The 13,240-nt window shown below is 39.3% G+C and overlaps 1 protein-coding gene across 1 annotated transcript in view; it reads right to left on the bottom strand.

Moving 5' to 3' along the window:
• Positions 1-13,240, bottom strand: part of MDGA2 (MAM domain containing glycosylphosphatidylinositol anchor 2) — a 624,733-nt gene that overhangs the window by 352,429 nt on the left and 259,064 nt on the right. The window contains exon 3 of the mRNA XM_081938341.1: positions 2,021-2,195. Coding sequence (XP_081794467.1) covers positions 2,021-2,195 — 175 coding nt within the window. The remainder of the gene's footprint in view (positions 1-2,020; positions 2,196-13,240) is intronic.

Genomic DNA, 13,240 nt, shown 5'->3' on the forward strand with positions numbered 1-13,240 from the left:
TCCTTATCACCTCATCTGTGGTTCTTAAGTGAGATATCACGTGACTAACTCGTGACCTCTTGCCCCTTGACTTTGCTTATCAGAAGTCAGCTAGGAAAGTCATAAATGGCAATCACATGACTTCAGGAAGTCATAATTATTGCAAATGTGTGATGGTTGGCAAACGCCCAGATCATGATCACATAACTGCAGGGATTTTGCAATGGTCATAAGTGCAAGGGTTGGTCACAAGCCGCTTTTTAAAGCTAAATAAAAGGTTGTTGTGAGGACTGCCTACATAATCAAAGATAAGATGCTCTGCGTATAACTTGGCTAAGTTTTATTTAAAGAAGCCCATGCTTTGTTTTATTTTAGCTGCATATGGCCATTTCTAGGTACTCTTAAGTGGGTGTGTTAATGCAGTATTTCTTAACCGCTGCAACTTTAAGATGTGTGGACTTCAACTCCCAGAATCTCCTATGGTAACTGGGGAATTCTGGGAAATGAAGTGACACATTTGAGATTGAGAAACACTGCTTTCATTTAATTAATATAGTAAATTAGCCGATAACCTGGCGTTGTCCGGGTATTTATTTATAGGGGGAAAATGTCGGGACCAAACATAATTTCTAAGTTGGAGTTTCCCACTTATCAGAGGGAGCCCCCTTGTGGAGTACCATGAAGCTGTTACCACGGCAACTCCACTGTGATGTACAGTAGAAGCCATTTTATGGCAGTACAGTAGAAGCCATTTTAAGGCACAACAGTCTGTATCTTAATAGAACACACACCCCAAGGGTGTGTTCGGGGTGTCTTAACCCCACAGTATTTGTTTCCAAAGGGTAATTCATCTGTGTACCAAGTTTAGTTGAAATTGTTCAAGGCATTCCAGAGTTAAGCTGGAAAACAAACACACACACACACACACACACACATCTATCTATCTATCTATCTATCTATCTATCTATCTATCTATCTATCTATCTATCATCTATCTATCTTTCTATCTATCTGTCATCTATCTATCTATCTATCATCTATCATCTATCTATCTATCTATCTATCTATCTATCTATCTATCTATCTACATCTACATCATCTCTCTATCTCTATCTCTCTCTATCTCTATCTCTCTATCTATATCTATCTATCTATCTATCTATCTATCTATCTATCATCTATCTATCTATCTATCTATCTATCTATCTATCTATCTATCTATCTATCTATCTATCTATCTATCTATGCTGGTCTTCTTGTATTAGGTTCTTTTCCCATGTAAGATTGAGATTGTCTTGCCAACGTTTTGGCAAGGTCTCACTCTCCATCTTCAGGCTGGTGTTTTCGGCTTCGTGTTTGTGTGAATAAAGCCAACACTTTGGAAAAAAAGTTTTGTGTAACACCACAATATTTAAGTGTATATGTGAATAGATGCACACAAACATACAGAAACATTGCTAATAAAAGAATGTTAAAACAACTCAGATTTTATGCCATTTCTTTCCTGGCATAAAACGGCATATCTGCACTTCTGTTTTGTGTTCTCTCCAGAGGTTAGGGCTGCCATTAATGACAGATTTATTAATTCATTGTCTAAGAATGAAAGCTCAAGTAAAACACATCAAATGGGAAGAACATCTGGAAACCTCACCAGAGGTTCAGCTTTAGCACTTGGCTGGTGGATACTATTTTAAGCCCTCCAAAAACAGTGCTAGGAAAGACAAAAGTGTTACTCCTGGGGGAATTTCACTAGTGTCAATTCTTAGTGGCGTGATACATCAATCAATCTTCCCCTTACACTGTGAAACTGGTGATGGCTAGATGTGAGGATATGGAGTTCAAAGTTCTCAAAAGATAAATTTCAGCCATGTTCAAATCCACCCCCACCGCCAAAAAAGAATGGCCACTTCTTTGACATTTTGACAACTCGACTGACAGATAACTGCTTTACTCCAGACTGCCAACTTCAATGCCCTCCTAGTTTAATGCAGCAGAGGAAACATAACTTAGTAACCAAGAGTTCTGGAATTAATTTACTTACAGTATACGTCTACCCTTATTGACTTGATTGCTGGGGAGCCCAAGCCGTTTTCAGCTTTGCAATAGTAACGCCCTCCTTGATGTCGCTGTATATTTGTGATCCTCAGGGTCTCATTAAAAACACTCGAGTCTTGAAACCGGTCAGAGGCACTTCCTGCTGTTTTTGTCCACCTGATCTGAGCAAGCATCAAAAAAGAGTGTTACTTTAGCTGGTCCTTCTCTTCTTTTTGTCACCAAGAAACATGACACAGCAGCACACACAACATCACATTCGGGAGAACATCAGGTCTTCAGGTAGCAAACATGGAATTATTTTACTAAGGTGCAGAAAAAGAAAGCTACGTATGACTATCTCAATGTAATTCCATCAAATATTGGCTAATAATGCACAGATTTAGACTTGACAGGGAATGAAAAATCAGCTTGTTTTCCAGAATGTCTAATATCATTGTTCTGTTAATTACCGTTTTGAATTTAGCAGCAATACATGGTCTGAAAGCATGCAACAGAACTAAGTTTTCTAGAATCAACATAATATTAATTAAATGTATTTCCTTAATTACCATATTTTATGGTATTTCCCTGTTCAAATAGAACTGAAGTGATTCTTTTGTTTAAAAAAATGTGCATGAAGAAAACAGGATCCAAACTTTTTCATTATAAATAAAATTGCATTTTTTTTCCTGTGGCTAAATTTTTTTAAAAAAATTGAATAGAAAAATATGTAAAATTGGCAGGGTTCCCCTGGCAAGAATTTTAAAAAGGTCTGCTTATCAACTCTATAGGCATAAAATAGATTTCATACAGCATCTGTAAAACTTTGTGGTTTCAGCAATTATTGACCACATGGGATTATATGCTAGTTCTCAAAGTTTGCAATATTATAGTTTCCTAAAAAGATAGATGAATTTGTGTGACTCCCCATTAAAGAATAAAACTAAATAACGAACAGGGATTAGAGTAAGATTTTGACAAACAGCCAGATCCATAGGCTTAACCATCTCTCAACATTCACTCCAGGGTTTTTCCCCCTTGTAGACTTATGTGATGTGAACTTTAATTGCATTCCTACCTTGTGTTCAAAAGAATGCATTGCCTTCTGGATTCTAAGTTGTTCATGAACCCCTCACAGTTCTAACTCATCCTCAGGAATAGCAGTGCCTTCCAGGAAATGAAATCATCTTAAAACTTTCTCTTTGAGAAAGATGTCAGCTTTGCAACAATGCTTATGACCACAGGCAATCTAATAAAAATTGCCATCATGAGAAACATTACATCAAATATTTTGTATTATCTGTAACTTCATAGATACTTGCACAAAACAAAGTTAGCCAAGCTGGAGTTGGTACACCCTATCTTAGTAACTCTCACTAAGAGAAACTCAGGTGTCAAATTCTTAGCCCTTCCTAAGCCAGATGGATAAGGTAAAGATAAAGGTTCCCCTCACACATATGTGCTAGTCGTTCCTAACTCTAGGGGAGGGTGGTCATCTCCATTTAAAAGCCGAAGAACCAGTGTTATCCTAAGACGTCTCCATGGTCATGTGGCTGGCATGACTAAACACCAAAGGCACACGGAACGCTCTTACCTTCCCACCAAAGGTGGTTTCTATTTTTCTACTTGTATTTTTACATGCTTTCGAACAGTTGGCAGAAGCTGGGAGAAGTAACAGGAGCTCACTCCATTATGTGGCGCTAGGGATTCGAACCACTGAACTGCCGACCTTTCTGATTGACAAGCTCAGTCTCTTAGCCACTGAGCCACTAAATCAAATAGATGGGTTCTGCCAAATAATTCAGCATACATGTGATACAGCCAGCCTTAGAAGAGGGATTCCTTGCCCCCCACCCATATTTCAGACTGTAAGCATTTTCTATTATTAAACTTCTTGTCATAAGCAGTTTTAAATCATCCGAACAAGGAATGTCCTGCCAGATAAATGCTTAATACAATATCTGAAAGTTTGTGCTTTTTCTCCTCCGCTATACAACTTCTCCTTTATGCATGTCCTACTAAATGCATGCATGGGAACTACAACTTGCAATAACCACTCTCTTTAGAGTTTAGCAGGCAAGAATGGTGAAATTATTCAATAAGGCATTTCATTTGGATTGTTAAAAATCCAAATCCAAATATCCAATAAATGGAAGCAATGGATGATTTACCTGGATTCTTATGTTTTGCATGACATAAAATGGAGTTTGTGCAGAAGAGATTTGTTCACTGGTACAGTGATTCTCCACCATCCATCACTAATGACCATCTGTGGAGGTCAGGAACCAGGTCTGATGAGTTTGGCCTACAGTGATCTAATTTGTAGCCTCCAAAATGCTGCTGGTGCATGATTATTATGCAGTGGAATACCTCGGAGAGGTTTTGAAAGGCACAGCCAAAATTTTAGGAGAGTCACAAGGAGTTCTAGATATTATTTCCATTTTTCTTATAGAGCAGAGGTATCTTCACTTTTTTATGTTTTCCCCACTAAAAGTGCAAGGTTTTGATTCATTTTATTCACATTATTTCATTATGTGCCATTTTATCAGCACTAATGTGTAGTGAGCTTATGGATAGACCTTATCCAGGATGACCTATCACCAACCTGGTTCCTCAGATTACCCGCTGGTGCAGTCATAACTGCTGTAATAATCTATCCACTTGGCTGCTAGTTATCCTTTTGTCTTTCCTTCTATGTTTCCCAGCATGATACACATTCAAGAGAACTAGATATTTGCAAAATATGTCTAAAATAATATAAATTGAGTCAAGTGAATTGATTTGTCCTATCATCCAACTTTTCCTATTTTCCAGGCTACATATGATGGCGTTCTTAGCAGTCTTCTTCAACAATTTAAATGCATCAATATACTTTCTATCCAGTTTCTACAGATTCCAACTTCTTTCACAGAGTGTCGAAGGAAAAGAATGACCTATATGATTTTGCAAATAAAAACATGCCATGATATCTGAATATCTTTTTAAGACTTTCATATTTATCATATCAAATACTAGTCAGTGACATGTATTTATTGAATGCTGCTTCTTTTCCTATGGAGAGTCAATCCTAAAAGGTAAAAGCTATTCACCAATATCTCCTTAGCAGTTCTAAAGCAGGTTCCTATACCTGAAATGAACGAATATAAATCATAATTCTATTTTATCGCCGGGCTTCTCCTTCTTCAGAGTTAAACTTTTGTGCTCACAGAATCTAACAGGGAATGCTATTGCTTGCAATATTCTGATCTTTGTAGGTAAAAGACACATCACGATTGTCTGATTTCCCCAAGGCCTTCATGCCTGCTCTACCAAATACTAGTCTGTTGTGTATTTCCTGTCTGCTTTTCCCTCTAATACTGATAGTTGACCATTTGAATATCTTCATTATCAGTTCTAAAGCTCTTTATTCTATTTGTTGTCATTAGTTTGGTCTTTTTTCATATATATAGGTTTAGTACCATTTCCCCCACTATTCTCCTTGGCTTTTATTAGCAGACCTTACATATCCTTTGCATTTTCAGCTATAGGAGTAGTGCCATCAGCATGTCACAGGTTATTGACATTTCTTCCTCAGTTTTAGAACCGCAATGTCTTCTTCCAATCCAGATTTCCTTAATTTGACATATAGATAGTCCTTAACTTACAACCCATCAATTAATGACCTTTCAAAGTGACAATGGACCTCCCCAGAGTTATTTATGAACTGTTTTAGGAGTTACAATGGTTCTGCACAAACACCACCCCGTGGTTACATGATTAAAATTTGGGCATGTGGCAGTCAGTTGACCACTTTTGCTTGCAGTGTTTTGTGGTCATGTGAGTGTGTTGTAACTTTTTTGCTGATTTATGATAAAAAAAAAGGGGGGGGATGGATTTGTTTAATGACTTTGGCATCCAGTAATTACCGTGGTGCTCATTTAACAACAATAGTAAAAAAATATTTGTTTGCTCCGAATCTGGTTGTGCAATATCATGACATTATTGTAACAATTTATGATCGTAAGTTGTGCTTTCCTACTCATACACACACACACACACACACACACACAAACACACAAACACACACACACAACATGGGTATAAGGAGTCTTCATTGAGGCTTCTGAGCCTAAATTGGTATTCCCCAGAAATTCCCTGTGCCGTCACCAGCTCAACCCCAATGAGTTCCACAGGCTACTCAAATGAAGCCAACACTAGGCAAAAGCAAATTGCCAAAGCAAAGGAAAGTTCCGAGACAAAGACAAATCCATAGGCAAAGGAAAGGGCAAAAGCTGAAGAGACACAATCCAAAATTCAAGGCAAGAACACACAGCAAGAACACATTGTTCCCAGCATCATTTCCAACTGTCTGCTGTGCTAAATAGCCAGCTTCTGGTGCAGCCCATCAAGAGGGGCGAGGGTGCTTCCTCATGAGTAATCTGGCTGACCTTCACTGCTCCTGTCTTTTTTCTGCCCTACATGTTCTCGGATCAGGTGCAGAAGGTAGTTCCTTTTCCTCGTCCCTGACCAGCTGCAGCTACATGCTTTCGCCACCTGAAGCCCCAGGGCTGTCCTGCAACTGTGCTTCAGCCAAATCACGCTCAGGTAGCTGCTTGGAGCCATTGGCCAAATCCCCTCCAGATGTGCCTGGAACTGATTCATCCTCCTCCGAGCTGCCATCTGGAGAGGTATGTACTGAAGTGTCCAAGGGAATCATTGCATAATTTCAGTCTCGGTTATGTCTATAAGTCAAGAACTACCTGCATAAACTGAATAAATAAGGGATGAGTACATAGCTTTGTCATACTCCTTTAACAATCTGAAGCCAAACTGTCTCACCATATTATCCCTATATTGTGTATAGATTACACATGAGGATGTTGAGATGGACTAGGAATCTTGTTGTATTAAGCATATTCCACAGCAGAAGACGATCAACACAAAGAGCTTTCTATAATCAACAATGGGCATAATGACTTCTGTTTTTGGTACTCTGTGGCTTTCTCATTATCTAACTTGTATCAACAATCATGTTTCTTATTCCTCCGCCTTTTCTAAAGCCATCTTGAAATCCAAGCATGTCCCCTTTCATGCAGATTTCAAAACTGAGTTGGTTGATCCTAACAAGCATTACTTTTGATACCATATGAGATTAAGGTCGCCGTAAAATAGTTAGTTCCCTTTTGGTATTGGAATGCAGATTGACTTCTTCTAATCTTTGGTCTATATGGTAGTAGTGGGTTTCCAATTTTTTACTATTGGTTCAGGCGTACTCCCGCACGTGCTCCCACGCAGAAGCATCCGGGCAGGTGGGCAGAGCCTCCCACCACCGCTACTACTGGTTCGCCTGATCTGGGCTGAACTGGGAGCAACCCACCTCTGCTATAGGGATAGTCATGACTTCTTTTAATATGCTGATCATTGTTCAAATTTTCTGGTATAATTTAAATACATTGAATTCACGAGTTTTTCTTCCGTTGCTTATCATTTTTCTGTTGAGATTTCATCCATTTCTGTAGCCTTCCAGTTTGGCAATTTGTTAATCTAACATCATGGATATTATTGGATTGTTCTCCCTGCTGCTTTCTCTAATCACACTGGAGAACATTTTAATGAATTTTCTAAATCCATTTCCATTGGTATCTGCATCAGATTTGTTATATATCTCTACCTTTCACAGATTGTAAAGACTTGTCACTACAGTTGACTCTCAATCACTTGCACAGTTTACAACACCTTCTTTTCCCCCCATTAAATACAGAAATACATGTTCTGCCTCGAGACATGTTGCAAAGGAAATATATGAAAGATTATCATTTCATATTGAAACCCTGGGATTGGAACATTTGCTTATTTACTCTTTCCTTTGAAGCCCCAGGTTGCACAAACTAAATATCACACTACTAAAATAATTTTGAAGGAATTTACTTTGTTTGGAATCCAACTAAATGTGTGCTAAATTTTGTAAACTGGCATCTAGCCTCTAACATAGAAAAGAGGAACATATAGGTCAACCCAGAGTACTTGTTCACCATTGCAAACTGCAGGATATAATGTAGATCAGTTTGTAAACAGTTGTATAGACAGAAAATGTCTATTGCAAATGACACAGCATGAAGACACTGGCCGCCCATAGAGTATAACCGTACAGATGACTTCTCTCCATCACAAGATCATGCAGAGAGAATGATAAATATGCAAAGGTAGCATGGAGATCTGTTATCTTTCTTGATTTTACATGGAAATGATTGCAAAATAACCAGGACCTTAAATCGCTAGCTTAAATCAAACATGAATACTGAATGATTGCAACAGTAAATCATCTTTCAGTTGACAATACTGATTGTTTAAGGTAGGAATTAAGGAAAATGAATTTCATTCAATATAGAATTGATGAAGGCAGGAAGATGCCATCAAGAAAACATGACACTGTCATTCTCAAGCCAGGCCTCAGTGAGTTTAAAGATGAGGCTTAGGAAAAAAAAAAGGTTTCCACTGGCAAAGGATATCATAAGCAATATTCCTCTACTTAATATCAAATAAGGTATTATTTGAGAACCCAAATAATATTTTAGCAAGAATAATTCTGCAATTCACTGCCATCGGATATGATCATGATACCCAACAATTCAAGCTTGACTACATTGATGGACACAACAAGGCCATATTTTGCCAACTTCATGGAAGTGTTTTGCCATTGCCTTGTGGGATTTTTCCTCTTCATTGATGTTCTTATAGTCATTTTGTTGATCTCTCATCCTATTATTAATCTTCCAAACAATATATCTAAGCAAAGGTGCTTACAGAGTTGGTTTTAAAAGGGGATTAAATAAGTACATAGACATCAGTACTATACAACTCATGATGACAGATGCAAACCGCATCTTGATTCACAGACTAGATATCAGATACTTGCAATTAACAGTGAAAGAAGTCTAATATTCATAGAATCATAGAAAGGACCTTGGAGGTCTTCTAGTCAAACTCCCTGCCCAAAATTGGACAAATTGTGTTAATGATTATTTTAAACATGTAAAACTAATTTACTAACATAACTAAGTAACACAAGAACCTAGATGAAAAATGCAGTTAAAAAAGGAAAAATAAATATTGAAATATTAAATATTAAAATAATAAAGATATTAAAACATGTGGGGAAAATATCCCCCTCCTCCCATAAAAAGGGAAATTACAAGAAAAAGAAATATCTCCCTTCATCCCTAGCAAGTATATTCAACATTTAAGAATTTATCCTTGTCTCTTAAAATACAACCAAGTACATATTTATTCCATATCTCATCCTGCTTTCTATAAACTCATTTCTAAATCTTCAGTTCTCCTTATTAATCAGCAAAGGTACAGCAAAAATTAGCAAAAATACCTAACCACGTAAGTATATAATCCCCCTTTCCATTTAATCTAAATCCTCTCATCCCTCTAGTTAATAATCAAAATCTAATCCCAATTAACAATTGAATGTTACAAAAAATTAAAAGCTATTAAACATGACCAGAAATAATAATCCCTTATTGTCAGACCCAAACCCAGGGATGAGACAGTGAAATCCAATCAAGTTCAATCCTTTATTTGCTTTAACCTAATGGATGGAATCTTGTCAAACTAAAGTGGTAACTTTTTTACCTGTTATATATATTCTTCTTATGGTGTGGCTACCCTGAACCTATTCCCCCTCCCATTCACACCCAGTTGAGGACTATACAGTCTCTTAATTAGGGCCTTTGTCTGGAAAAGTTCTGTGTTGCCAAAGAACTCTCACTCCTGCACATTCCATCAAAGCTATTTACATATCAAAAGCAATAATGTGAATATTACAAACCAATTCATTACACCCAGTTGATCATTTCACAAAAAACACTATCCCAATCAAGATAACTAATAAGCAGAACCAAATATGTTGTTGTTAGCTGCGAAGTCGTGTCCGACCCATCGCAACCCCTTGGGCGACGTTCCTCCAGGCCTTCCTGTCCTCTACCAACCCCATTTAAACTCACGCCTCCTGCTTCAGTGACTCCATCCAGCCACCTCATTCTCTGTTGTCCCCTTCTTCTTTTGCCCTCAATCTTTCCCAGCATTAGGCTCTTCTCCAGTGAGTCCTTCCTTCTCATTAGGTGGCCAAAGTATTTGAGTTTAATCATCAGGATCTGGCCTTCTAAAGAGCAGTCAGGGTGGATCTTCTCTAGGGCTAATCAGTTTGATCACCTCGCAGTCCAAAGATAATGTCATTATTTAACCATGATCAAATAAATTAATTTTGTATTTTTCCACCCCACATTCCTTAAGCCCTCTAAATAAAGTTCTAACACCTATTTTCTTCTGTCACTTGTCTCTTCTCTTGAAATGCTTGTCATTTTTATCCAAGTCCATCTTTTCTCATCCTCTGATCTGCTGCTATGGCCCACTGGAATCACTAATGGAAGAACTCATGAAACTTTGCAAACCAGAAGGTGAGCAGTGTTTGAAAGATCACAGACTGCAACTCAACCTATCAACTTCCTTGCCACTCCCACAATTTACCCCCACTCCTCCAAAAAAACTTAAAAGCAACCCAAGGCCCTCATTTTTTAAGCTGTTGTGAAATAACTGTTTGGTTTGGAGGAAATTAAAGAGAAGGGGTAAGGAAATAACTCTTTTTTTTTTGTTCCTATTCGTCACAAATGTGAAATAAGGAAAGATCAGGAAGCACTTCTGCATACTTTGGTCAGGTGCATCTCTCTCTCTTTTATTAAGTTCAAAACTGCAGATAAAATGGAGATCTCACTATCTCAATCACTAGCTTCAATGATTCCGTCCAAAAAGAAGACTGTTTTTTTTAGCTTCCTGAAAATCCTTTGAATTTTCCATGCTTCTAGACTTCCTGTATGCCCACAAAACAATCCCATAATCTCACAGATTGTTCAATTTTAATCACATTGGCTCTCATATTAGATATTGTAGGAGGAAAGCATTGTTACTGTATGGTGGCATTCAGAATACTGAATTCCCAACCCAGCAAAATCAGTACACTAATCAATAGAATTCAATCAATTCCCAAGGAGAACTTATTAAAAGACAGAGCACAAAAACAGGATACTGCTGGTTTTGATCCATAGTTACAAAAACAAACCACTCAAATCTATATAAATAAAAATGTAACGTTTGTTTGTTCAAAATCTCAAATCTCTGAAAGTTCTTCACCGATTGCTAGGAAATGTTGACACAACGCTGCATTTGACTATGCACATGTTTTTATATATGTATATTATATAGATGTCACACCTGTGACAGGTAAAACATGTTTTTTGTAAAAACATGCTTTTTTGAAAACCAGCGCCATCTGCTGGATGTAAAAGCAACACACGCTATACCATAGTGTTCATTTCTTGAGTATAGTATATTCGGAACAGTTCGGTCTCTCTCCAGCTTCGTCCCGACAGTCCCTTTATATGTGTGGCTGGGCTGCAGCTGCACCCTTTCCCCTTTCCGCCCCTCCTCTGACGAGCTTCACCATTTCCACCAAGGGGAACCAAAGCCTTTCGAGCTCCTCCTCCCCTCTCTCTCCTCCCCTCCTGTCAGGCCTTTGCTGTCTGCGGTGGGGCAGCGCCTGCCCCATCCGTCGGCTGCCTCCCCCCACCCATCCCAGTGGAGTTCCAGAGGAGGTGGAGGCAGAGCGTCTCCTCAGCCCGGCCGGCTGCGCGCACTCTCCACCCCCCTCACAGGGAGCCAGCTACGGTCTCGCCAAGGCAGCTCCAACAGGGCGGTGGCGGTGTCAGCCTGAGGCGCAGCGGGGCTGGGGCAGCCACTGGGTGTCCCATGAGGCGGCGACTGCAGCGGCGACAGTGTCTCTGGATGGGGCCGCAGCCATCGGGGGCTGCCTCATGTCCACGTCGTCAGGGGCAGCTCCTTCCTCCTCCTCCTCCTCCTCCTCCTCCTCCTCCTCCTCCTCCTCAGGGGACGCTGGCCGCCTTCTCTTGCGGCCACCACTGAGTGAAGCCGGGTCGGGGGCCGCAGCCACCTCCCCCTCCTCTCCTCCTCAGCTCGGCCAGGCTGGGGCCTGTGGGAGCGTCTTCCGTGGCGGCTCTTGCAGCGCCACTGTGGCTCACTTCCATGTGGGGGCCGCCTCTGCCGGGGGACTTGCGCTTTCTCTTTTCTTTCTTTTCCATTTAACCAGACTGGGCCACAGCAACGCGTGGCCGGGTACAGCTAGTATATTAATAAACTTCAATCCATAAGGGAAAAATGACACTACAGAGTCTCGTACTATTAGTAACAGTTCTCATGCTGCATATTATAGACAACCACTCAACTTAAAAAAAAAACATTCTCAAAAACAATGAGAAGCAACAAGACAATGATACTAATATGAGAAGCAGACTCTGCAAGTAGCCCTGGTGTATACACCAACACACCATCAAAGGTCCCAACAAACTCATACACAAGGTTAAGGGTGCCATCACATGTTCTTCCTCTAATGTGCCATCATTTGTAAGCAATGTTCCTCTAGAATATATGTAAGACTGCACAAAAAATAATTGCGCACAGATTTGACATCAAAACTCAGAACGAGGAAATAATAGTAGCAGAACATTTTAACTTTCCAAGGCATTCCATTACAGATTCTCAAAATAGCAATTTTGGAACAAATAAACTACACCAGCATAATTGAATATGAGACAGCTGAGCTTATACACATCAATAGGCTTCAGGCTATCTCAGAAACTCTGAACAAACACAATTTAAACACACACACAAACACTCTCACACACTACAATTGCTAGTTGATAAGGTACCTGAAATCCATCCTCCATGAAATCCCCATCAACATAACAACCCTATCTTTCACCTCTACAATATCTCATCCAAATGTATTTAAATTCCATATCAGTTAAGCCACTCCATGCATTTGAAGCAATGGGCTGCAGCTCAGTTCACAGAAGCTTATCCCTTCTAAAAATGTGTGTGTCTGTGTTAAAAGGTGCTACTTGCCTCTTTGTTATTCTTGATTCTCATGATGATAATAATGCTTAAAGGACTGACATTTTTTTCATTGCTTCTCCCTATGCATAACCGTACATGCAACTGCTTAGAAGTCAGCTTCGTCTTAGCCTCCAACCGTTCTGAAAGAAATGGGACTCTCCTTTTCATGAAAAGCTGGCATTTTCTAATCCCGTATTTCTCTATTTATCCTGCATTTTCATTCTCTATTTATTTCAGGGCTAATCAACTCTCATTAAATCAAACCGCCTTTTCA

The sequence above is a fragment of the Natrix helvetica genome (assembly GCF_964273705.1).
Source record: "Natrix helvetica genome assembly, chromosome: 1".
Lineage (NCBI taxonomy): Eukaryota > Metazoa > Chordata > Lepidosauria > Squamata > Natricidae > Natrix > Natrix helvetica.